The following is a 23,427-nucleotide window of genomic DNA, read 5'->3' on the forward strand; positions in this document are numbered from 1 at the left end:
CTCGGTTTGGAAATGTTGGAATCGGAACAATACTGGGTGAGCGTTAAAGTCATCACTGAGTATTCATCGTGACACTTGCCAATTTACGGGTAACCCTTTAGCTGATATCGATCTAGCCTACAAACCCAAAGCCCAGTACCTATTTTCCTTTCCTCTGCCAGCAAAGATTGAACATCAGGGACCTTACAGCTTCGAAGTAGCTACCGCTCCTTTCCTCTTCTTCTGGTAAACCTGAATCTCCACGCCCTGCGTTCCCTCTCCGCCACTCTTCAATACCCTCCTCAGGATCTTTCCACTCGGGCTCTTGGGGATCTGCTTCACAAACACGACGCCGCCCATAAGCCACTTATACTTGGCCGTCCTCTTCTCCACCAGCACCCTGAGCTCATGCGCCAGCTTCTCCAGCTCCTTCTTATTCTCCAGCGTCTCCGGCTTGCGCGGAACCACATACGCCCGCGGCCACTCCGTCGCTTCGGACTCATCATACACACCCACCACACCCGCGTCCGCCACCGACGGGCTGCTGCACAACACTGCCTCCAGCTCCGCCGGCGCAACCTGGTACGCGCGCACCTTGATCAGCTCCTTCAACCGATCCGTGATCCGCAGTCTTCCATGCGCATTGATTGCGCCTACATCGCCGGTGCGGAACCATCCATCGGCCGTCAACGCCTCGCGTGTAACTGACATATCCAGCTCCTTGCCATCCTTGGCAGCCGTAAACACGCCGACAGGTAGATAAGCGCTCAACAGCGTCGGCGCACGAATCAGAATCTCTCCTTCCTGATCTATCCTCGCGGCCTTGGTCTTCCCGTTCACAAGACCGGGCGCGGGCACAACCATATCAGCAACCATGACCTCGACGCCCCAATGCGGCACGCCCGTCTCGCCCGCCTGCTCCAGCATCTCCTTCTCGCCCGTCCCGCGCTGCAAGCTGGTGCTGCACGTCTCGCTCAGCCCGTAGCCCAGTCTGACTCGGAACCCGCACCGCTTGTACACCTCCACGACCACCTCATGCCCCAAGGGCGCACCGCCCGTCACGGCGGCGACGACGGAGCTGAACCCGTTCTTGCCCGTCTTGGGGTTCCGCTTCGCGTACCTCTCGACAGCGGGAGCCTTGGCTAGCATGACGGCGATAGGCGGCGCCATGTGCAAATAGGTAATCTTCCGCTTGGGAATGGCGGCTAGCATCCCATCCAGACTAAATGCCGGCATGACGAACACAGTCGCGCCAGTCATGATTGCGAGCAAAACGATGTTGCAGAGGCCGAAAACGTGGTAGAAGGGCACGTACCCCAGCCACCGCTGCTGGCGGACTTGAGCGGAGGAGTGGTAATCGGATGCGTCGTGCCAGAGGTGCGCGCCGGAGTAGTTGAGCGTGTGATGCGACAGCAAAACACCCTTGGAGCGGCCCGAGGTGCCGGAGGACCAGAGGATGACGGCTGTGCGGGCGGGGGAGGCGGAGGAGGGGGTTAGGGAGGAGGGGACGACGGTTGTTCGGGATGCGGAAGAGGAGCGGAGGAGGACTTTCCAGTCTTGGGTTTGCTGCTTCGTCTTCGTCTTGTTGCTCGAGGTGGTAGATGGTGGTGAAGAAGATGACGAACCCGAGACAGAGGGGTAGTGGTCCTTGGCTGCGTCAAAGGTGTAGATGGGCACAGAGTCGAAAAAGGCCCGGTCTTGCGGCTCTTGCTTCTTCAGCGCCTCGCGCATGGCAGAGAGACAGGCTTTAGCCGTGATGATGGCCCGCGGCCGCGAGTTCTGGATGATCCAGGCGACTTCATCGCTTGTGAGAGCCGGTGAGACGAGGGTCGCGGTTAGTCCGGCGGCGAGGGTGCCCAGCAGTACGGGAGCAAAGGCGAGGGAGTTGGGGAGTTGGATAAGGATGACGGGGGCGATTTCGGGACCTTGTGGACAGGTCGGCGTGGGTGGGAGTTTGGTGATGTCGTTGGGGTTGAGACCCAAGCTCAAAAGACCGCCGGCAAGGGCGAGGGCATCGCTTCTTATTTGGCCGAAGGTGAGTTTGCGGTCTGGTGTGATTTTGTGATGTGTCAATTTTGCCGTTCTACCCAGTGTCAAGGTTCAAGATGCGAGAAAGCTAACCTGAAGCATTGTCCACAAAGATTGGCCTTTCATCCTCGATCTTGTCCAACGCTTGAGCTTGAGGCGTGTAGTCATTCACGGACGAAAAGGGCTGACTGAAGCACCAGTCGAACGTATTGGTGAGGGGAACATGGCCGGGGGGTGTTCCGGAGTAAGCTTCCTTTGTGCTGTATTCACTTGTGCTCGTCATTGTTGTTGATGATGGTGGTGGTGTTGTTGACATGGTGAGGAGAACAATGTGTCCCCAAGTTCAGCCTTGTGGATCAAGTGAAAGTGAACAATGATGATGATGATAATGAGATGGAAGACAAATCAAGTTCCGTCCTTGACCCCAGATTCAGAACCCGTTCCCAGATATCTGTTGATATCCGGCTTATTATCATGTCCTCCATGCGTCCTGTCATCTTTCTTGGCCACCGAGGCAGTCGATTGGACGGGAATTCGAGGCGGGAACATTGGACCTGGGCCATCTGGCCCATCTGGACCTGAGGGGACTCACTCGATGGAACAGCACAAGTGAAAGGATGGAAGCGGGAGCGGCGGCCGTTACGGCGGGGAAGGGGAGCGGTTGGGTTGGGTTGTGGATAAAAGCTACCCCGGAACCCCACTTTCCCCCACCTTTCCGATCATCCTGAAGACCTCAACCCCAAAACTCCCACTTCCCATTCGGCCCCACCCCCACTCAAATCCCCAAATTCTGGGGAGGGGAAACGAGGGGGAGCTTGAGAGGGCCAAGGCAGACTCGTTCGCTCGGTAGGGAAAAAAGCGCCAAGAGGGCACGCAATGCCACGGCTGATTTGCTTCAAGTGCGGAACACTCGGCAGTTGTTAACCAGAACAAAATTGGGGTAACGATTTCCTTTGTGATAATCATCACAGGAATTCACGGATCACGCTCCGACAATGCCGTTACACTACCCAAAATCCTCGGCTTCGGCCAATCGGATGTATGATTCCGGCCTTTTCATTTGCTGCGATTTGCTGACTTACACAGTAGACAGGCAAAGAACGGTGGATCCGCTACATACTTTTTACCGTCTGGTAAGTCCAAGGCCCGCAAAGGAGGTTGATAATGAATGTGAACTGGGAAGGGCCATCAAAGGAGGACACAGGAAATCACAAGAACGAGAGGGTTTGAAAGAACCTAGGTAGTCTTGTCCAGTTCCTCGCTTCACCTGCTCGGTTCTGGTTGCTCGTCTTTGCCCAGGGGCAGCCCACTGGGTAGGTCTCTGGAAGACACTGCAGGGTATGTACCTGTAAGAAACCGGGTATGTGGGAGACAACTAACTGGTGGAGAAGAGAGGGGATAGACGGGGATGGATGTACATACACGTATAAGGGACAGGTACCCGAGAGCTACCTACCCCCTACCTCTACATACACGTACAGACTGCACAGCCGATCCATTTCGGTCCGATGGTTCGGTTAGGATCAATGGACATGGTTCAGCTCGTGAGATTGCCCTTCCCTCCGTTATCAAACCTGAAAACAACGAAAAAGTTGTATTATGAACGGCGGGCGACTTGAGTGGATGTACGCAGTGAGGTAAGTTTACCCCAGCTCCTTGATAAGTAGGTAACTTAGGGTTCAACGCTTTCCACTTTTATTATCAAACACCCTCTACAGACGTCCGGCTCGGTTCGGTTCGGTTCAGCGCAAACTCCGCGTTAATCCCTAGCAGATAACTTTATCAACAACGGTCATGTATTTACTGCACTTTTCATGGTAGGCTCACGAGGGCAGGAAAGAGAACAGGGACTAGGGAAGTTGGTAAGTGAGACATTGTTAGTTAGCTTTAGCTTTTTTTTGTCTGGGGGACTTACTCTAGGGACTCTTGGTGTCTTGGTGTCTCAAAAAGGTGGTGAAGTGAAGGTCGCTAAAACTAGACCGAACTGGCTATCCCACCCGATGTGTAAGTGTACTGTGATGGAAGCGGCATGTTCTCCGTCTTGTCTCATTTGCCTAGACTACCTAGACTTTTGGGATACCTAATTGTCTTCCCACTTGACATACTGTACTGTGCTGTGTGCCAGGGCCGAGTGTCGATTGGGCTCAGTTGGGTTTTGGGAAACTCGGTTGGAATATCGTTCGGCTGTTATGTACAGTAGGAGAACTTCAGTCGCTTGATTAGCGTTCGAGTTGGAGACTCGGTCGGTCAGTCGTTCGGTAGGTCGGGGTGTTCGGGCAAATTCGGATACCGTAAATCTTGCGATTTGCGACGTTCGTTAGGTACGATTCGACTGTCGACGTTTCTTTTCTCGGTTTTGAAACAGGTGTTGTAAACACGTGAAATCTGAGACATGTATGTGATGGACCCCGACCTTGTGCGCGTCTCGGCGAGAATGAATGATTGATACGAAGACGAACATCGATGGTCAAACATGTGTAAAGCCGTTTGATATTAATTCTGGATGTGAATAGTGAATCAGAGATGCGGCGGCAGTGTACAGAGAATGCCATGACAAACGATCAAGCAATTGATAAAGTTCATATGGTTTGATCCCCCATCTGGAGGTTAAAAACGCTGGTATTCAAAAACACACTTAATGTACCCTCTATCAATGTAACCGCTCCTCTTTCTTGTTCCCAAGACAGAGCATTTAGTATGTGGGTTGTGTTGAGCTCAGCAGCTACCGCGCGTACCAAGCTACAAGCTAAATGCAATCCATCTCTTCTTCTTCTTCTTCTTCTTCTTCTTCTTCTTCTTCTTCTTCTTCTTCTTCTTCTTCTTCTTCTTCTTCTGCGATCCAGATGCAAATGCTAAGATAAAACAACGAGAAGAAATCAAGATAGCCAGCTCATACACACACAAAAAGAAAACAAGGGAGCCCGAAAAAGAGCTAGAAACCCAAAAACAGACACAAAAGGCCAAAACCAAACAAACAAAAATGGGAAAGAATGAAAAGGGGTATTATGACGTGCGACGGCAGATGGCCGCCGCCCCAGACGATGAAAAGGGAGAGTTCTCGCCAGAACCCAGAACAGAAAAAGATTCGCAAATTGCGAAAGACGAGTTTGCCGCCGCCGCCCGCCCCGATCCAAAAGTCGAAAGTGCTGAAGTGCTGAAGTGCTAGACCATTTTAACCTCCCCAAAAAATAAAATAAAATAACTTCGAATAATTCGCAAAAGGCCGCCCCAGCAATTTTTGAGAAGAGTGTCGACGGAATGTCGATGACGAATCCGATAATGCCGTTCAATCGAATGAACGGTCCATGGTTAACCGTGAGGTTGTTTGTCTGTAAAAAAAAAAAAGTGGTTATTGTGGAAGATGGGTCGGAAGAAGTTGAAGAGTAGGTAGTCGTAAAGTCGTTCCGCTTTTTTGAGATTGTGTCGTCGTGGTGTCGTTCTTTCAGTAGTAGTAGTAGTAGTAATAGTAGTAGTTGTTGTTGTTGTTGTTGTTGTTGACGTGGTTCTTTAATACACCTGGCTCTTGTCGCGTCTAATCATGTGTTCCCATGGGACTGCTCCCCTTATCCTGCTCTTGCACTCCCCACACTCGATATCTCTGGAGAAATGGTGTTATAATCCTTTCCTGGTTTGAATGGTGGTTTTCAGGAGACAGGGCTTCAAGCACTCACTTGTGCTCAAAGTGAGCTACGTTCGGTGAGCACCTCTTGTGGGTAATGGTGTATTCACGACACCATGAAGAGGCTATCCAGCGGTAGTGCCGGCAGGCATATTCTCTCTGTTTGATGACATGTTAGTCTCTTGTTATAAAAAAGATGAAGGGGCTGAAGAGGGGACTCACCTGAATGTAGTCGCACATGATTCCTAATAGAATCTTTAGAGTGTGCAGAACTTGATAGCACAAGAAGTCGATTGGATTCTTTTTTGGTCGTTTGATGGTTCCTTGGAAACTCAAAACGGTTCCTGAGATGGGGCGGATCAACTGTGTTTATGGAGTTGATATGATGCTCATGTGACTGAAGCTATCAGAACGAATGGATGCAAAATGAAGCGGGAACGATACCCGTTCTTGTACTTGGCGGTCTCCATCATATCCACAATCCAGTTATTGACTCTCTCCACAGCAAACTTCATCAGCCCTACTTCAAAAACAACAATATGGGCATGGATGTTGTCGAAGTTGCGAATACGATGGGGTGCCAAAGTGGACAAAAACTGGCTTGCTAGTCAGGCCAGGCCTGGGGAAGTCTTGCGAGGTTAGAAGGTGGGAAAAAAAAGAAACGCAAATGGTTCATGAATAACGAAAAAACCCCTGTCTCGATCCAAGACACAAAGCCATAGTTCCAGAGATCGGGAAAGGAACGTCTGATCAAGGCTTTGCCAGTTCTTCCCAGAGAAGACAGTGCTTACTCTCACACTGTAAGAGGAATAGGTAGGAGGGTAAGCATCCTTGTAAGGGTGTAATGGCTAGCACCGACCAGCTAATTACTTCAAGGTCGCTTAGGTACCTTGGTGTGTTCCCAGGGCGCCAACTGGCCTCGACCTGGACCCAATCACAAACCCTAGCACACATCCTCTGGTGTTTGTCGGCCAGTCAGACAAGCAACCGGAGGATCACCCGAAAGACGACGAGAATGAAAGCGAAAAGCCCATCTCCGGACCGAGAGAAACAAATATGATATAACTGACAGAAGACATGGCTTTACTTTGATGCGCGCAAATACCTCTTTGTGCGCTTATCACAACCAACTGAAATGCATACATCGATCATGTCACCGGAAAAAGGGGGGGGGGTTGTCAACGAAAACATCGGTAGGTTTAGGTGCTGTAAATGCGTAAGGTACCTGGACTAGTGCCCAGGCAGTTCGGACTCTTCTACCTGATTTGGTTCAAGGCCTCAGAAGACCTACCGGGATGAAGTCATTTTCCCCTGCTTTCACAAGTGCTGTATGGCACCTTGGACAGCGCGTTGCAACTGCTGGGCAGTCTCCAGTGTCCACTGCCGGTTAATCACTCGCAGGTAATTGTCACTGTGGGTTTCGTTGAGGGCAACGTCTCGGTAACATCCGCGATGTAATGGCGCCATTACGACCAACTGAGCCAGAATACGTTGGTTCATACAATTCAAATCTTCCGGTGCTAATGCTAATGTCGGCGAGAAGCTCTGGAAAAAGACGTTGTCGCGGTGGAATCTTCGCGGGAGGCGCTCCGTGCGTTGATGTTAGTTCTGGCAGTGGTAACCCAAGGCCCCCGGCGTCAAATTCCGGATGGCTAGACCCCCGAATCCGCCAGAACTGTAATGGCTAAGGCAGCGACAGCCATATCACATATCACACTCGCGTTGCAACCTCTGAAGGGCCCCGGATAACAGCGCGGATGACGGCAATTGGATGACCTTGTCGTGATCGCCGCCCAATGTTCTGATGCTTCCTGAATCAGTACGGAAAAGGTTGCGCCCAGAAACGCCAGATTCACCAAGCCCCAGCCGGGTAGGCAACCAAATTCAGGGTCATGACCCAGCAGCGCGGGATAAGAAAGAAGAAAGGTCTAAAACGCGGGGGCGCTCCTGTTTGTTTCGACAATGCGGGTCTGAGTCTCAGAAAGGCACGCATGTAAAGTGACGCACATGGTGAACTTGACGAAGATCGCAGTGGCCTCATGAGCGTCGTAGGACAATCATCAAAGGGCGTAATTTCGTCGGTGATTCGAGTCCCTTCAACGACAGGTTTTGGTCTTGTGAGACCGTCAGGTACCGTACCCCTGGTGGCATGAACGATTCATGAACGGTTAGCGGTTCCAGCACATTGGGGCGTTGAACTTGTTCCTAAGCCTACTGCGGAGAAGCGCACATCCAGGGAGCGCTAGCTAGCATGCTGGCTTCGAATCGCTTCACAGTGCCCGCGAGGGTCAGAGGTATGGGGACTTTTTTCATGAACCGGAGCCCGTTTATGCCGCCGAGCCTGGCAACCAGGGCCGCATGTCTCCTGAAAGTCTCCGGGACTAGGGCCCGTTGGGTATGTGTTCAATGAACCGCCGGTGCTTGACGAGCAGCGAGCACAGTTTTTGACAAGTGATCGTCCGGCCAGCTGGGACCAGGAGACATGGGGCAGCCATGACGTACTCTGGGAGTAGTCAAGGATTACCTGCTACGGACAGCAAACCGGAAGCGGCCCTAGCGACCCGTCCCAGCCGTTGCTGAGCTCAGGCTGTTGCGAAAAGCCGGGGTGCATGATCGCGGCGGGTGGGTTGAAACTTGTGGTAGGGTATGACGGAAAGCATGCCCGTTGATGTCTCGGGAGGGATGGGTCAAGTCGGTGGACTCGCCCGTCGTCGTCGTCTGACGGGTATAATTTTAGTATGTCTTGCTTTCCTTTTTCCTTCCTCAGTGGGCTGTTCAACACCGAGCAAGGGCAATCCAGAACCATCAGCCAAGCCATTGCTAGTGAAAGTTGGCCCAGGCTGTGCCTCTGTCAAAAGCTGTGCTGGATATCAGAATATCTCCAGGCACCGCCAGATCGAGTTCGTTTGTCCAGCCACATGCTGGTTTGGGACCTGGATTTGACCGAGCTAGCTGGCTCCCCGCTACCGTCTGGATGGGATATCCCATATCCGTGGTGTTGGGAAACTCTGTCGGTTGGCAATGGAATGTTGAACGGTGCAGATACCAACGTGCATTGAAGGCCGTGACAAGTCTTCGAGTGCCATCTACCTGGTGACCGAGTGCCGGTCGCTATGCTCATCGGTAATGTCCGCAATGAAAATCCTGTGGACCCAAGGGAGAGTCAATCAGAGGGGCCCGGCTACCGTACACGACAGTATCGTGAGTCCGGATTGGCGGTATTGTGCAAATTGGCGTTGGCGTCCTTGTCAAATTGGGGTGGAACTGTTCATCGAAGTTGTTGTGAGAAGGAAGGGGAGAGATGGAATGTTGGAATTGGAAACGGGAGTTGGGGATGATCGGCAGGGCACTGGCAGGGCATCTCATCCAAGGTGTTAAAGCCCGAATGCCGAAGTGGCCCCGCCGGTTGACAGTGTCGGGCTGTGCTGTGCTCTGCAGGTGGCGCCTGTCAGCGGGCAATCAGTGCAGATGACAGCAGATGACAGCGGGCGGCAGGCGCTGTGACACGCAAACAACTTCTGACATCTAGCACCACCTTCCATCTTTGGAACGCAACCTCAAACTCAACTTCGGGAACACAGAACTTTATTCCAACGTCAATAGACACTCGACGTCAATGACCGAACCTCAACTTACTCCTTCCCATCTTCCGCTCAAACTTCTTCATCATGTCGCTCAACTACAACCGGCCGCGGCATAATTGTGGCTAAAGCAATGAGACGCAAGAATCCAAGATGATCTTCGTCACGGAGGGCACATGATACCTTCAGTCACCAAAGCAAAGGCAGGCGTCAAAGTATTGTTAAAGGCTTGATTGACTTTTGCGAAGAGGAACAAGAGCTCGAGTACCAAATGCGAAAGGAAAAAGTGGAAAAAGAAGAAAGGGAAACCGAAAGGAAAATCCCAGCCCACGACAAAGCCAAACTTCCGTCAAAGTACAAACGGCTGACCCTTCAGGCCTTCCAACGTCCAGTCATCATGACTACTGAAAGCTCGACATCATCTGACTATTGTGTGTCTGGGTTGCATGCCAGCAACCACCGCCAACCCTTCCCCAGTTTTGCTTCAGAAGAAGCCACTACCTCTGACCCAACCTCTCCTACCATCCCCCAACACCCCCAAGCTAGACCCTAAGGACCAGAATCCCGGGATTGCACTGCTTTGTGGCAATTTACTTGCCGCAGGGCTTCCAGGCGAGGTTGATCTGCTGAGTGAAAGCAACGGTGGCATCGTCATCGGTGATCTCGCCAACAGCACTGGAGTTGGAGCTGGTGAGCGCAATGCGGTTGTTGACGTTGAGGATACCGTTGGAGCCGCAAGGCGAGTAGATGTAGCTGGCAGTGGGGACCTTGTCGGTCTTGGTGTAGACCTGGCCCTCAGCCCAGATGCCGCCACCGCTGATGGTGGTCTGGGTGGTGGTGGTGTCCGAGGGCGCCTGGGAGAAGTAGTAGGTGCTGAAGAAGGTGCCAGTCACACCGGGCTCGAGCAGAGCATAGCCGTGGTACGTGCTCTCGAGAACGGAGAACTGGAAGCCACCGGGATACTGTGCATCATTGGCTCGTTAGACGACATCATCTCCGACTGGGGCGGGTTACGGGGAGCCATACCTTGAGGTTCAAGTGAAGCTGGCAGTTCTTGGTCTTCTCTGTCGGGTTGTACCCCTGACCGATGTAGACCTGGAATCTGTCGAAGCCAAAGGTGATGACCTTAAATGTTTGTCCAAAATCAGTATCGGTTGCCAAACTCGGATCTCGTACCTGGTAGTCTTCCAGGACAGGGAAGTCAACCACCCCGTGCTGTTCCACCCAGCACCGGTGCCGTTGTTCCAACGTACCGTCTTGTCCGGAGAGATGCTGGTCGACACGGTGCCTTGAGGGCAGCCGTTGCCAGAGAAGGTGGCGCTGGTGATCTGGATCTGCTTGGGATCCGGGCCATCAGCCCAGCCATCGGGAGAGGGCTGGACAATACCCAAGGGGCTGGCGACGGCGAGAGCGGGAAGGAGGTAGGCGACGGCGAAACGCATTTTGGCTGAGTTGTCAAAGATGATCGTCGAAAGGGATCAAGGTGTTCGATAGAGATCAGGAAAGATCTGAGGGCTTCTTGGTTCTGGAGGCTGGAGAAGGCTGGAGAAGGCTGCTGTGATGCAGAAAAAGAAGTCTATCTTGTCGTGGGATAGCCGCCGTCTTTATACTCGTGTCGGAGGTGAGACCCATCTCGTCATCTTTGGGGTTCTCTGCTGACTTATTCCTCCTCTTCGTGATCTGATTCCGAAGAGCTTCAGCTTCCGAGACGGAGGGCTCTTGGAAAGAACCATACACGGCACCCCTGGTTTGGCCACTGTGGTGATGCTAACCTGTCGTCTGTCGCCAAGAACGCATGACCTTTCGACTATTCGCTCCGGTACCAACTTGCTTCAGTTCCCTTCCACAACTCTGACTCGATCCCAGCCGCAAAGAGATCTCAACCCTTGACTCGCCCATATTGAACTTTGTTTTGGTTCTCCCGTCCAGAGCCGAAAAGGACCGCGCTAGAACCGATATCTAAGGTTGACGAGATTCATGGGTCGCTGCAACGAATTTGCGGATGAAGTGAGGATAAATGAAGCGCATATTAAAACGGGACGTCTGCCTTTTAAAGGGTCGCCTCATCGGGATGTCGTACCAAGCTTTGGCCGTGCCGAGACCAAGGCTACTGGTCTTCGCTTCCTAACAACGCATCCGTCGACACTTTAAAGTTGTGGGGTATCCAGGAACCGTGATTCTTTTTTTAGGTCCTCCCATCCATCCATCCATCCAGCCTTGCTCAGCAGCTGCTGCAACGTCCAGCTCTTCTAAACATCTTGGATCGAGACCACACACAACATTTGATCGTGGTCAGTCGTTGTGTGGTTCGCAAGGGCCCGATGTAACCTGGCAGCGTGAATACCAGATCTGGTCGCTGGGGAACAACCATCATGTCAGCAACATCCCGGAAGGATTGCAACACAACCCGTTACAGCGTGGCATCTGCGTTCCGTTCCCACGGCGGTTCCTAGGAAAGTCGGGGCTATCAGATATCTCGGACGTACAAACCCGCAACGATTTCCAGGTACAGATAGGTAGATATGCACAAAGGGCACCGAAAGGTGAGCTTTAACATGTTCATTAACGTTCTTAAAAGTCAACTAACCCTCGATAGTGATGCTATTTTTACTTCCGTCGAACGCTGCACTGCATTTGCCACTGGTCTGAAAATCGCCCTCAATATACCGGCGCATTGCGCTCTCCAAGCATGTCAGACGGGTTACTCCCTCTGTCCCGGCTGACTGATAGTATCTAGGCTTTTTGTTACTTGACACAATTCAGTCCACTTGACTGACGCCGGCCTATCGTGGCCATACGGGCTCAACAATAGACATTTGCCGGCTCCAGGTTCCGAGTTTTTGAATGGCTGTGCAAATCGCAGTCAAAAAAAAATAAGCCATTGACCAATGAGAATTACGTAAACCACAGAGGACTCCATGAACCTCTGGTATCATCTCCCTTTCTTCCATCAAAGGCATTCCATTCCTCAACACTCCTGCATACTAGGCAATAACATGGCCGAAAACATGGTCGCTATAGCAATTTACTTGTTATTCTCCGGACCAACTTCCCCCGTTCCAAGGACGTCGTGGCGTGAGTTTTGAAGGCGTTATCAAGGTCCTTCATTGTTCTCTCTCTCTTGGCTTTACTCATGAAAATGACAGAAATAGCATAGAGATGAAATACTTACCTCGTGTTGTATGACCTCGCGAGTAAACACAGGCCCCTCTCAACATATCATTAGTAAGAAAGCACCATATCACAACACATCTCGAGATCTCATATTCTTCCCCAGCCTTATTGTCGCGGCTCTTCCATGCGCCCGAGCCCTGCATTTCTCCTTGTGGGAGTTCTGCACTTTTACAGTTCTATGCCTCCGCCACACCCGCTCTTGCTTGCTTGCTTGCTTGCTTATTCTCGGACCGGGATCAGTAGAGAGAGGGGATATGACGAGAACTCTCCGCAACATGGAGCCATCACAGGCACTCGCACTCACACACACGCGCGCGCGCACATACAAAATCTATGAGTTGCGCCAATGCCACCCGTCCATCCATCCACATCTAGGTCAGGTAACCACCACCCAAGAGAAGCTTTCTCCGGGTTACAGGTACCAGAAGGGGCTTGCAGCTATCCCGTCAGTACTACCTCTACGTTTCGTAGATACCAGGAAACGGATTCTAAACGTACAAGAGAGACAAGAATAGCTACACATAGATTGGGACTGGCAAGGGGTTAGCTACACATAGATTGGGACTGGCAAGGGGTTAGGCTCGGGTGACATGGTGGCTTCCACGCCAACCAGGTACGACTACCTTCTCTACACGGAGCTTGACCGTAGAGGAGACAAATTGACAGAGTGGTGGTGGTGCTGCATTTAGTTATCACTCAAGGTTAACACTCGAAGCTTAAAGGATATTGGTGATGGATAATAACGGGGCTACAGAACCCGCACAGCTACCTACCTATCTGCCATGAAGACAATGGTAATTTGCAAAGAGTTCGGTGAGCTTTGGAGGGTAGAGGTAAGTCACATAGGGTCATGTTGAAACTTTATCAACAAGTGGCCTATGCAGAGACTAAAAAGGAGGGCATCCATCAACTCAAGTCCAGGTATGTGTGTGTGTGAGTGTGTGAAGTGTTTGCAAAGGCTACTACGCTAAGGGTTCTTCTTTCCTCTAACCGCACCATTCAAAGATTTTGAAGAGCTACTGTACTCTTGAATAGCGATCCAAGGCTCAGAATCCAAAGCGGAGCACAGCCACAACTAGTACGAACCATGCACCAGCAATTTGAGAACCATGAAAATGGTAAGGGAAGCAGAACTCTGGTTGTGGCCGTCCGTCCGTCTGCAGGACCAGGTCAACGAGAAAACATAAGGTACCTTACCTTACTTACGTTCATCATGTACATTGCAACTATCTACCTATCTTCTTGGACTCTACACAACATGCAGAAGGCACCTTATCCTACCTTTACCTACCCAACAGCCTCGCAATGTACTATTATTTCCTCAGTTTGTTTACTTGCAACCTTTTTCTGTCATGCTCCTTCCCACAGTATTTCCTCACTTCACTACCTATTCCAGCTTCTCTCAATTCCTCCCTTCTTTATCCACTCAAAGCAATTCCGTAAGTCCTCTCCTCTTTCCGCTCATAGAAACCATCCCATTCAGTCAGCCAGAATGGGGAGCCCACATCCTCAGTCTCGAACTCGGCTTACCCCTGCCGAGGCTGAATGACATATGTATGTACCTTACCTAGGTACAATACCCTATCTAGAAACGAAACCCAAAACCTCAAAAGTCAAAACCATGGTCCCTGCAACCCTGGCTCGCACTCACTGTATTTGAATGGTGTGTCATTGGTGGTGATGGTACACTACATTACAGACAGGTTGCAATACCACGTTGATCATTCGATGATCCGGGACGCTTTGGCCGAAAGAAAAGCTGGGTTGGAGGGGTTCGAGGGGTTGTACACTACCTATGTAGTTCATTCAGTTACGCACCATACACCGAGGTATGTGGAAAAGCTTCGACGTTGCATTCATTGTAATGGAGGGAAAGGTATCCTAGAGTTTGTTGCCGTATTTAGCAACATTTTGACGACGGCAACTTATGTGTTCGGCTCTATATCACCTGGCTACACTGCAATAGCTAACACAGTGAATAGTTACCTGAATAAAAGAAAGTCAATCGTCCTAGCTCTAGAACGAAGGGAGAGCCATATTTCTCTTAAACCCGGGCTCACTGGATTGCTGCAATGTCCAATGTCTGGATCAGTCTCAAGTCTGGATTAAATGGAGGAGGGGTCAGGTAGCGAATGCAATATATACCACCTACCAGTAACCTCCTCCTCGCTAAACCCGATTCCATAACTCGGGAGGCCCATGGCCGTGCGTGCCGTGTTTTTTCAAGGTATAATGTTCCTTACAGCTGGATATTGGCCCCAAAAATAACTGCAATATATTTTTTCCTTCTCTTTTCTCTCGTCCTAAACCTCCGGTAGCCGGCCGGACCTGGGAAACTTTCCGCTCGTTCGCTCAGTTATGGACGATGTTTACGTTCGGATGTCATCTTCCGAAGCGCGAAACGCGACGCGGATTTGCCAGATCCAAGCGGCTTGGTTGACTTCAACAAAACAAAACACCAGGACAATCACTGAATCATGGGAAGGCTGAAGACACGATGGAGGCGTTGCAAAAAAAGTTGAATTAACAAAAAAATGAACAATACAAAATAGACGGCCTCGGCAACTCGACTCATTCCCCCTTTTGAGAGAATGAGACCAACAGGCAACGTCCTAGTTATAATACATACATAACAAGGTAGGTAGAGCTTTGCTTTCTCGCATACACGCACGCTCGCTCGCACGCTCGCTTCTGTCCTGTAATCCAGAAGAATATACACCATCGCGACACTGTGTAATCGCTGACAATGACTTGGCACTGATAGCCAATTCCAACAACAACCAACACCCCGTCGTTCAACACATCAGTCATTTAAATCATACGCGCACGCATTTACTGTCCCTCAACCTGCTTGAGGATACCCTCGAGGTTGATGGACTTGGGGCGCTCGATCGGCAGACCCAGGGCTCTATCCCAGATGAGCTGCGCGAGCGGGCCGAGACCACGCGAGACGCCGAAGGTGGCGGTGTAATAGAGGGTCTCGTGGAAGCCGTAGTGGTGGAAGAGGACACCGGACGAGGAGTCCACGTTGGGGTAGGGGTTCTTGGTCTTGCCGTGCTGCTTGAGCACCTCGGGGGCAATCTGGCTGTTCTTGAGCACGAGCTGGAAGACGGGGTCGGCCGCGATCTTGGGGCGGGAGGCCGCGTAGTCCATGAGGGCCTCGAAACGGGGATCGGGCTTGCGGAGAACGGCGTGGCCGTAGCCGGGCACGACACGGCCAGAGTTGAGCGTGTTCCAGAGGTAGTCACGCACGTCCGAGTCGGTGTAGGAAGAGGGGATGGCCTCCTTCATCTGGAGGATCCAGCGGAGCACCTCCTGAGCGGCAAGGCCGTGGAGAGGGCCAGCGAGACCCTGGAGACCGGCGCTGTAGGCGAGGAAGGGATCGCTCAAAGCACTACCGACCAAGTGGGTGGTGTGCGCAGAAACGTTACCACCCTCGTGATCACCGTGAAGAGCGAGGTACAACCTCAGGAGATCCTGGAAGTTCTCGTTCTCCTTGCCGGGCTTGCCCAGCATGGCAGCAAAGTTGTAAGCCCAATCCTGCTCGAGGTCGACCTCGGCGGGGAGAGCACCGCCGCCCCTGTACGAGTTCTGGTAGATCTTGGCGGCAATGGTAGGGAGCTTGGCGAGGAGAGAAATGCAGTCGTCAAAGGTAGGCTCCCAGTAGTCAGCCTTGTTCAGGCCCTGCTCGTAGGCCTTGGCGAACTTGGAGGTATGGTTGAGGGCCGAGACGGCAATGGCAAACTGGGTCATGGGATGGAGGTCCTTGGGGAAGTTGTCGAGGAGCTTGTTGACAAAGTCGGGCAGGGCAGCCTGTTCGGCGAGCTCACGCGAGAACTGGCGGACCTGGTTGGTGGAGGGGACTTTGCCGGTCAAGAGAAGCCAGAACATGGCCTCGGGAAGCATCTCGGTGCCATTCTTGCCCTTGGGGAGCTCCTTCTGGCAGTCCTTAATGGTGCGGCCGTGGAAGCGAATACCCTCGTTGGCATCGAGTACGGAGCCCTCCCAGATCATGGCCTTCAGGCCACGCATGCCACCGATTGTGTTCTCGACCTTGACCTCGCCCAGCACCTTGTTTCCATGGGCCTTGACCTTCTTGAAGAGCTCGCGCTTCTCGGGAATGGCCTCCTTGAGGACCGTCTTGAGATCGGGCTCGGCGGTAGCATAGCCTCGTCGCGAGACACGGGCGTGGTTCTGCAGAAAACGAAATGCACATGTTAGCAAGGCTGTCCTGTGCTGTCAAACGCCAAAAAGTGGAATTCTGACTTCATCCCAAGACGGGATATGGGGAAAAGTTGGGGAACGCAGGGAGACGCAGGGACGGGAGATGCGCGAGAGACGGAGAAAGATGCGATGACCTGACTCGCGTCCGCATAACGGGGGCATAACACTTACACGAAGGGCTCCACCGAGGGCCCGGGACCCAGTTCTAAGGTTCATGGCCATCTTGAACTTTGTGTGTATACTGTAAATCTAACAAGCAAAAAATTGGGGGTATCGACGCTGCTGAAGAATAATCAAACAAGAAGAGGTGCCGACTGCTCGATCTACCCTAAATATTATATCACACCGGTCAGTACAACTTCAACCAAGACCACATGCGCAACAACACGCTGCTTCTCCCACCGCTGCCCAGCCGAGGGATAAGGTGGAGTCCCAGTTGGAGCTGCCCCAGAAGCGGAACACTGGAGCCGCCCGCCTGTGGACTGCGTGGGCAAGTGGAAGACGGGACATGATGGGGCCGCTGAGGGCCTGGGGAAATGGGGAACAAACGTGCTGGAAGACAGCTGTCAAAATGACAAGAGCGGGGTTGGAATGGAGGCAGGTATGGGGAGCATATGGGGGCATTTGGGGGGCAGCGCTGACAAACTGGGGAAAGGACTCCATCTCGTACCTGAGGTTTTCTGTTTGACAGTCTGGGGAAAGTGGAAGCAAACTGGAAGCTGCAGACAGTGACTGACTCGTTGAAGTGAGTGATGTCGTCGTCGATGTCTTATAAACAAAAGGATGGGATTCACAGGGCCACAAGCACGCCGAGCAATCTCCAGGAACCGCGTCGCCTTTTTGTCTTTTTTTCTCCCAACCAGAAGCCCTTGGCGGCTTCCCACGGTCATCTGGCTTGTGACGACGTTGCATCGCCTTGTCTCGTTTGGTCCAACCCCACGCCAATCCGTCCAGTTTTCCAGTCTCACAACCGAGGAAAGCCGTCTCGGCAGCGCCCACGGCGGCCACGGCCAGCTTCCTCAACGGGCTTAGAGGATGGCCTCACTAACAGAGTCTGCGTGTGTCTCCCACCCAGATATGTTAGTCTACCCTGGCCAAGCCCGTCCTCCTTTCCTCCAGGCCATGCCCCTCCTCTCTCCTCATGGGATCGCATTGCCCCCTGAAGGGCCGATCTGGGGGAGACGCGGGGAAGCGTGACAGGTGCCATTGGCCAATGACGGACAAGATAATCTTCCTCGGCTGTTGCCACTCAGGTTGCATTGTCTGGCGGCGTTTGGCAGCGGCCGTGTTCGATGTCCGGAGGAACGGACGTCGCAGTGAGTGTTGTGAGGCCGATAGCTATGCCGAGATGGACCTCACTCTCCTTTTTTATGGACCTCCTCCAACCTCTCATGGAGGGGAAATGGAGAGTCCTCGCTGTGCACTGCCCGTGTTGGGCATAACGTCGGTCAAATTGGCGCCCAGGCCCAGGTTACTGTCCAGTTTGTCACGTCACAAGATGTATGGAGATATGGAGTCGGCACCGTCGGGGCAGCGTCGGGGAAGCGGTACCGTAGTCAGCACTCACAACAGGGGGCGATATCGCAACAAAAACATGACAATTTGCCAGGCTTGTCACTCTTGACTCCTCCTGTCTACGTAATACAAGTAGCTGATTAGCTTAATAATTGTTTTGCAGTTTTGTCGTTCTCCAACTTGAACAAACTATCTTTCCCCGAGTCGATAGTCCTGATATCTTCTTTTCTCCAATTCCCACCTTCAAAACTTACACCTACATTTCTCCCCCACATTCAGGAACCGCTAGCTGCCCCGCGGAATTTCACTGATCCAACGCACCTCATCCCAGACAACACAGTTGCACTTCTGAAAAGTCCAGCTTTGGTTCTGTTTTGAGCCCACTGCAAAAGCAGCTGCAAGTACACGAGTCAGTTACCGACTTCCACACGCTCTGAAAGCTACAATGCTTCGCAGGGCAATCCCCAGAGTCTCCCGGCGAACCCTCCCGGCGCAGACTTCATCATCCCTCTCTGGCCTTTGCGCCCGCACCACGAGAACCGCCAGCACCCCCGGGCACGCTCGCCTCCTTTCGACATCAGCTGCCAGGATGACCGGTTCCTCGTCTTTGGCTCCTGTTGAGCCTCCCTTCTCCTCGACCCTCCCTGCCGAGTCCTTCCAGCTTCTTCCTGAGGAGAAAAAAGCCGGCGCCGCCGAAGATGCCCTCCTCCAACAACAGGTCAAGGAAGTTGAGGCTTGGTGGGCGTCGCCGCGCTTCAAGGGCATCAAGCGCGACTGGTCTGCCGTCGATGTCGTGAGCAAGCGTGGCTCGCTTCAGCAGACCTATCCCTCCTCCGTCATGGCCCGCAAGCTCTGGAATTTGGTGCAAGAGCGTTACGCCCAGGGCAAGCCCATCCACACTCTGGGTGCTATCGATCCCATCCAGATGACCCAGCAGGCGCCTCACCAGGAGGTTCTCTACATCTCGGGTTGGGCATGCTCCTCGCTTCTGACCACCACCAACGAGGTCTCTCCTGACTTTGGCGACTACCCCTACAACACCGTTCCCAACCAGGTCCAGCGTCTGCACAAGGCCCAGAGCATGCATGACCGCAAGCAATGGCACCTGCGCAGCAAGATGACCCCTGAGGAGCGGGCCAAGACCCCTTACACCGACTACTTCCGTCCCATCATTGCCGACGGCGACACCGGCCACGGCGGTTTGACCGCTGTCATGAAGCTTGCCAAGCTGTTTGCCGAGAACGGTGCGGCCGGCGTCCACTTTGAGGATCAGATGCACGGAGGCAAGAAGTGCGGTCATCTTGCCGGCAAGGTCCTCGTCCCTACCGGTGAGCACATCAACCGTCTCAAGGCCGCCCGCTTCCAGTGGGACGTCATGGGTACCGAGAACCTCGTGATCGCCCGCACGGACTCGGAGAGTGGCAAGCTGCTCTCTTCCTCCATCGACGCCCGTGATCACGAGTTCATCCTCGGTGTCGCCGACACTTCCATTACCTCGCTCGCCGAGACTCTCGCCGACATGGAGGCCCGCGGCGCCCCCGGCCCGGAGATCGACGCCTACGAGGCCGACTGGGTCAAGAACACCAAGCTTGTCACCTTCGACGAGGCTGCCCTCGCCCACTTTGAGAAGCACAACGTCCGTCAGGACCTCTTTGGTACCTACAAGGCCACCATTGCCCAGAACCCCAACATGGGCATCACAGCCCGCCGCGCTCTCGCCAACTCCATCACCCCCGAGAACCCCGTTTACTGGGACTGGGACGTCCCCCGTACGCGCGAGGGTTTCTACCACTTCCGCAGCGGCATGGCGGCCGCCACCAAGCGCGCCCTCGCCTTCGGTCCCTACGCCGACCTCCTCTGGGTTGAGACGGGTGACCCGTCCGTCGAGGTAGCCACCGAGCTCGGCCGCGCCGTGCGCGACAAGTTCCCCGGCAAGGGCCTCGTGTACAACCTTTCTCCCTCGTTCAACTGGATGGCCCACGGCTTCACCCAGGACACGCTCAAGTCGTTCATCTGGGACATTGCGAAGGAAGGATTCACGCTCCAGCTTGTGTCCTTGGCCGGTCTGCACAGCACCGCCACCATCAGCAGCGAGCTGGCCCGCCGCTTCAAGGACGAGGGCATGCAGGCGTATGTGGAGTTGGTGCAGAAGCGCGAGAAGGAGCTCGGTGTTGATGTGCTCACGCACCAGAAGTGGAGCGGCGCTAACTACGTTGATGCCATTCTTGGACATATTCAGAGCGGCAGCTCGACTAACAAGAGTATGGGCGAGGGTAACACTGAGAACCAGTTCTTGTAAGGGAGTTTTTTCTGTGGGGGGAAGTCGGGATACAGTACGTACATGGTTGAAGTGAGGTGTGAACAAATCACCTCCTATGGTAGAGGTTGAAGTCAATGGGGGACTTGCTAGGCGGGCGGCTATTTCGGATTCAGTTGGTTGGCTCAAGGCGAAGTTCTTGCATGGCATTTCATGGGGCGTCTTTTTCCAATGTTCTTTTTGCTTTTTGTTTTTGTTTTCTTGGTTATTGCAGCATACTTTTATTGGTCTCCAAGAAGTAGCCTAGCTGCTCTTGTTGCGTTATGTGGCTAGCTAGATCGTTGTTACTTATACGAAAGGTTCTTTGTGGATATCACTGTCATATCATCTTCACGTAGATGTAATGTACGATGGTAGCTGTCTGTACCTTGCATACCTACCACATCCATATCGTTGTGCATCATCTTGACCACGTACATGCATGAACCTCACATCGCCTCGCTTTATACCTTCACATACATATCAGGGAACGTGGCCTTTCTTCTTTTTTGCAGTGCATAATGTACGAAAAAAAATCATCGTTAATCATAATCTCTCTCTCAGACCTAGTAAAACCCCTTCGTCCAAGTCTACTCCTCCAACGTCTCCTTCAGCGCATTATTAACCGGCGCCGCCGTCGCCGGTCCCTCCGGTGTGACATACGCCTTGGTCATGCCTCCATCAACCACCATATCATGCCCATTAACAAAGCTCGCCTCATCGCTCGCCAGAAACACGACCGCCTGCGCCTGCTCCACCGCCTCCCCAAACCTTCCGCTGGGGAAATGGATCTCCCTCCTCATTCTCTTGGCCTTATCATCGCCCAACCAATCCTGCAGTAGCGGGGTATTCAGGGGCGCCGGACAGAGGGAGTTAAACCTGAACCCCTCGCGCGCATGCACCATGGCCAGCTCCCTCGTCATGGCCAGCACCGCGCCCTTGGAGGCCGTGTAAGCCAGCTGCGGCGTTGCGGACCCGACCAAAGCCACCACGCTGGCCGTGTTGATGATCGACCCCTTGGTCTTGTGGTGCTTGCGCAGAGACAGCACCGCGTGCTTGCACCCGAACCAGACACCCTTGACGTTGATGTTGTGCGTCAGGTCCCAGATGGCTTCGGGCGTGGCGACGGCGTCGTCGTCGCGCGCGTGCATGATGCCCGCGTTGTTGAATATGATATCCAGGCCGCCCCAGGGGTCGAGGGCTTCGACCATTTTTTGCACGTCGGATTCTTTGGAGACGTCGCAGACCTGTTTTTTTTTTTCCCAAAAAGTTAGTTTGGGTTTGGCCCTTGGAGGAAAAAATGGGTGGTTTTTTTTGGAGGTGGTGGTAGTTGTAGCAGAAAAGAGGTAGGTGAACGTGACGTACAATGGACTCAACTCGCGATGCGCTGGGCACCAGCTGCTTGACTTTGGCTTCGGCGCGGTGGACGGCTTCAGCAGAGATGTCGGCCATGAGCACGTTGGCGCCCTCTTTGGCGAAGAGGATGCTGGTTTCTAGGCCGATGCCTCTGTTTGGACGTGGGAACATCAGAAATCAGGTTTCTTTTTTCGGTGATTTTTTGGGGGGTGTCTAGACTTGACTTACCCAGCAGCGCCGGTGATGATGGCATTCTTGCCCGCAAGACGTCCAGGCATGATATGTATGAATTTGTTAGGAGATCGAAGTTAAAAATGAAGTCTTCCGAGGTTTGTCTTGCTGCGTAGGTGAACAACAGGAGGCTATCAAAATGTTATGTAGGTGGTTGCTATGAGGGAGGATTGTGAGCAGCGGGGCGGGATGTTGATTGATAAGGCTCACGGACAATGTAGAGAAATCTGGCGGAGAACAATGACGTTCTTCTTCTGAGATTCAGAGAAAGAGCAATGGCAAACGGATATCACAGAACAGAACAGATTGAAGCTTCAACAAACTCGCCTCAGGTGGACTATCTCTTTCAGATAGCATCCAGCGAAAGACAACAAACACGGCAAGCTATCAAACGGGAGGAGGCGGTTTGTTGCTGATCCAAAAATGGATCCGAGAACGGCGATATTGTAACACTCACTCAGAAAGGGAGAGAGAGGTACATCGTGTTATCATGCCTGCTCCACCGCGAGACCACAGATTCGCAGACTGTCCCTCCTTTCGAGCCATGGCGGCTGTCAGCTGATCTTGTGACGTTTGATAAGCATCGCAAGCTCACTGGGTGGTGTTTCTGTTTGTCAGTCTCGACCCCGGCGTCACCAGTTAGCCAACAAGGTATGGATGGCCCTGCGCAGGAGAATGAGGGGCGGGTGATGGGGTGCGTCCCCGCCCTTAGCTTCATCGTGGAGATGATGTGGACTCGAGTGGATGGAATCGTGGACATTCCTGGCGTCATGGTTCTGTTTCACAAACTGTCTTGGTGTGATGGCAATTGTCTATGAATTTTCATCCCGACGAGCCCGAGTATCAGAGAAATGGCTTTGATCGCAATATGAGAACAAGGAGCGGCTTGTTCAAGAGGTTAGAGTCGGTCACCTGAGGACTTGATCAGCTGGTCAGAGCGGGGTTGCCAGTATTCGCCGATGACGGAGCTGTCTTGGAGCGAGAGGGTTGTTGTGACACGGTGAGCTTATCGTCGAGCGCCGGCTCTGACCGCGGGAGGATTATTGAGAATATTGATATGATGAGACAAGGTATTTATGATATGCTTCATTGACGGAAATTTCGACGAGATCGAGAATCGCATGATGGAATATCTTGCTTGCATTAGGAGAGTCACAGTCAGGTTGACCTTCAGCAGGTACAGTGCGTAGCTGTCAACCTCAAGTGAAAGCCAAGAAAGCCAAGGTACCTATATAGCCCTGGGGAGCTTCATGAAGAAGCCCAGAAGCCAAGGCGGTGACGTAAGGTCTCTCTGCTGCCAGATGTGATTGGCTGTAGCCCCAGTCGTTCCTGTCCGATAAGCTTATCAGTCCTCCGGTGCACACTCCCAGTTGCGGTTCAGGAACCCCTCGAGGTGATCGTCATCATCCCATCCGCCATTTCGT

At 52.9% G+C, this 23,427-nt stretch overlaps 6 protein-coding genes across 6 annotated transcripts; 1 reads left to right on the top strand and 5 right to left on the bottom strand.

The window, feature by feature from the left end:
* Positions 1-38: 38 nt before the first annotated feature.
* Positions 39-2,714, bottom strand: SMAC4_05992 (uncharacterized protein). Its single transcript, XM_066090371.1, has 2 exons — positions 2,101-2,714; positions 39-2,027 (listed from the first exon to the last, which is right to left on the bottom strand). Exons 1-2 carry the CDS (start codon positions 2,321-2,323, stop codon positions 184-186), a joined length of 2,067 nt encoding a protein of 688 aa, XP_065945566.1. The 5' UTR covers positions 2,324-2,714; the 3' UTR covers positions 39-183.
* A 2,092-nt stretch (positions 2,715-4,806) lies between these two features.
* On the bottom strand, positions 4,807-6,264 carry SMAC4_12802 (uncharacterized protein). Its single transcript, XM_024655320.2, has 3 exons — positions 5,849-6,264; positions 5,679-5,785; positions 4,807-5,605 (listed from the first exon to the last, which is right to left on the bottom strand). The coding sequence occupies exons 1-3, from the start codon at positions 5,864-5,866 to the stop codon at positions 5,515-5,517; spliced, it is 216 nt and encodes a 71-aa protein (XP_024511221.1). The 5' UTR covers positions 5,867-6,264; the 3' UTR covers positions 4,807-5,514.
* Positions 6,265-7,999: 1,735 nt separating this feature from the next.
* SMAC4_05991 (uncharacterized protein) lies at positions 8,000-10,765 on the bottom strand. Its single transcript, XM_003351064.2, has 3 exons — positions 10,461-10,765; positions 10,234-10,332; positions 8,000-10,169 (listed from the first exon to the last, which is right to left on the bottom strand). The coding sequence occupies exons 1-3, from the start codon at positions 10,647-10,649 to the stop codon at positions 9,798-9,800; spliced, it is 660 nt and encodes a 219-aa protein (XP_003351112.1). The 5' UTR covers positions 10,650-10,765; the 3' UTR covers positions 8,000-9,797.
* Positions 10,766-14,891: 4,126 nt separating this feature from the next.
* On the bottom strand, positions 14,892-16,931 carry SMAC4_05990 (uncharacterized protein). The gene is made up of 2 exons (XM_024655319.2): positions 16,777-16,931; positions 14,892-16,575 (listed from the first exon to the last, which is right to left on the bottom strand). Exons 1-2 carry the CDS (start codon positions 16,825-16,827, stop codon positions 15,214-15,216), a joined length of 1,413 nt encoding a protein of 470 aa, XP_024511220.2. The 5' UTR covers positions 16,828-16,931; the 3' UTR covers positions 14,892-15,213.
* Positions 16,932-18,348: 1,417 nt separating this feature from the next.
* Positions 18,349-20,419, top strand: SMAC4_05989 (uncharacterized protein; the record flags this gene model as incomplete). The annotated part of the gene is made up of 1 exon (XM_003351062.2): positions 18,349-20,419. Exon 1 carries the CDS (start codon positions 18,566-18,568, stop codon positions 20,417-20,419), a length of 1,854 nt encoding a protein of 617 aa, XP_003351110.1. The 5' UTR covers positions 18,349-18,565.
* A 522-nt stretch (positions 20,420-20,941) lies between these two features.
* On the bottom strand, positions 20,942-23,172 carry SMAC4_05988 (uncharacterized protein). The gene is made up of 3 exons (XM_003351061.2): positions 22,001-23,172; positions 21,782-21,923; positions 20,942-21,663 (listed from the first exon to the last, which is right to left on the bottom strand). The coding sequence occupies exons 1-3, from the start codon at positions 22,048-22,050 to the stop codon at positions 21,007-21,009; spliced, it is 849 nt and encodes a 282-aa protein (XP_003351109.1). The 5' UTR covers positions 22,051-23,172; the 3' UTR covers positions 20,942-21,006.
* Positions 23,173-23,427: the final 255 nt, after the last annotated feature.

Source organism: Sordaria macrospora, chromosome 1 (assembly GCF_033870435.1).
Source record: "Sordaria macrospora chromosome 1, complete sequence".
NCBI lineage: Eukaryota > Fungi > Ascomycota > Sordariomycetes > Sordariales > Sordariaceae > Sordaria > Sordaria macrospora.

Bases quoted from the DNA above. Each gene is read 5' to 3' on its own strand.
- SMAC4_05992 (XM_066090371.1), bottom strand. From the start codon at position 2,323: ATGTCAACAACACCACCACCATCATCAACAACAATGACGAGCACAAGT. The intron at 2,028-2,100 runs GTTAGCTTTCTC...AAATCACACCAG, and splicing joins CTTTGTGGACAATGCTTCAG to ACCGCAAACTCACCTTCGGC.
- SMAC4_12802 (XM_024655320.2), bottom strand. The intron at 5,606-5,678 runs GTGAGTGCTTGA...CCATTTCTCCAG, and splicing joins GTAGCTCACTTTGAGCACAA to AGATATCGAGTGTGGGGAGT.
- SMAC4_05991 (XM_003351064.2), bottom strand. From the start codon at position 10,649: ATGCGTTTCGCCGTCGCCTACCTCCTTCCCGCTCTCGCCGTCGCCAGC. The intron at 10,333-10,460 runs GTACGTTGGAAC...CAAACATTTAAG, and splicing joins GCATCTCTCCGGACAAGACG to GTCATCACCTTTGGCTTCGA. The intron at 10,170-10,233 runs GTATGGCTCCCC...AATGATGCACAG, and splicing joins AGCTTCACTTGAACCTCAAG to TATCCCGGTGGCTTCCAGTT.
- SMAC4_05990 (XM_024655319.2), bottom strand. From the start codon at position 16,827: ATGGCCATGAACCTTAGAACTGGGTCCCGGGCCCTCGGTGGAGCCCTT. The intron at 16,576-16,776 runs GTAAGTGTTATG...CGTTTTCTGCAG, and splicing joins CCCTCGGTGGAGCCCTTCGT to AACCACGCCCGTGTCTCGCG.
- SMAC4_05988 (XM_003351061.2), bottom strand. From the start codon at position 22,050: ATGCCTGGACGTCTTGCGGGCAAGAATGCCATCATCACCGGCGCTGCT. The intron at 21,924-22,000 runs GTAAGTCAAGTC...ACGTCCAAACAG, and splicing joins ATCATCACCGGCGCTGCTGG to AGGCATCGGCCTAGAAACCA. The intron at 21,664-21,781 runs GTACGTCACGTT...AAAAAAAAACAG, and splicing joins CATCGCGAGTTGAGTCCATT to GTCTGCGACGTCTCCAAAGA.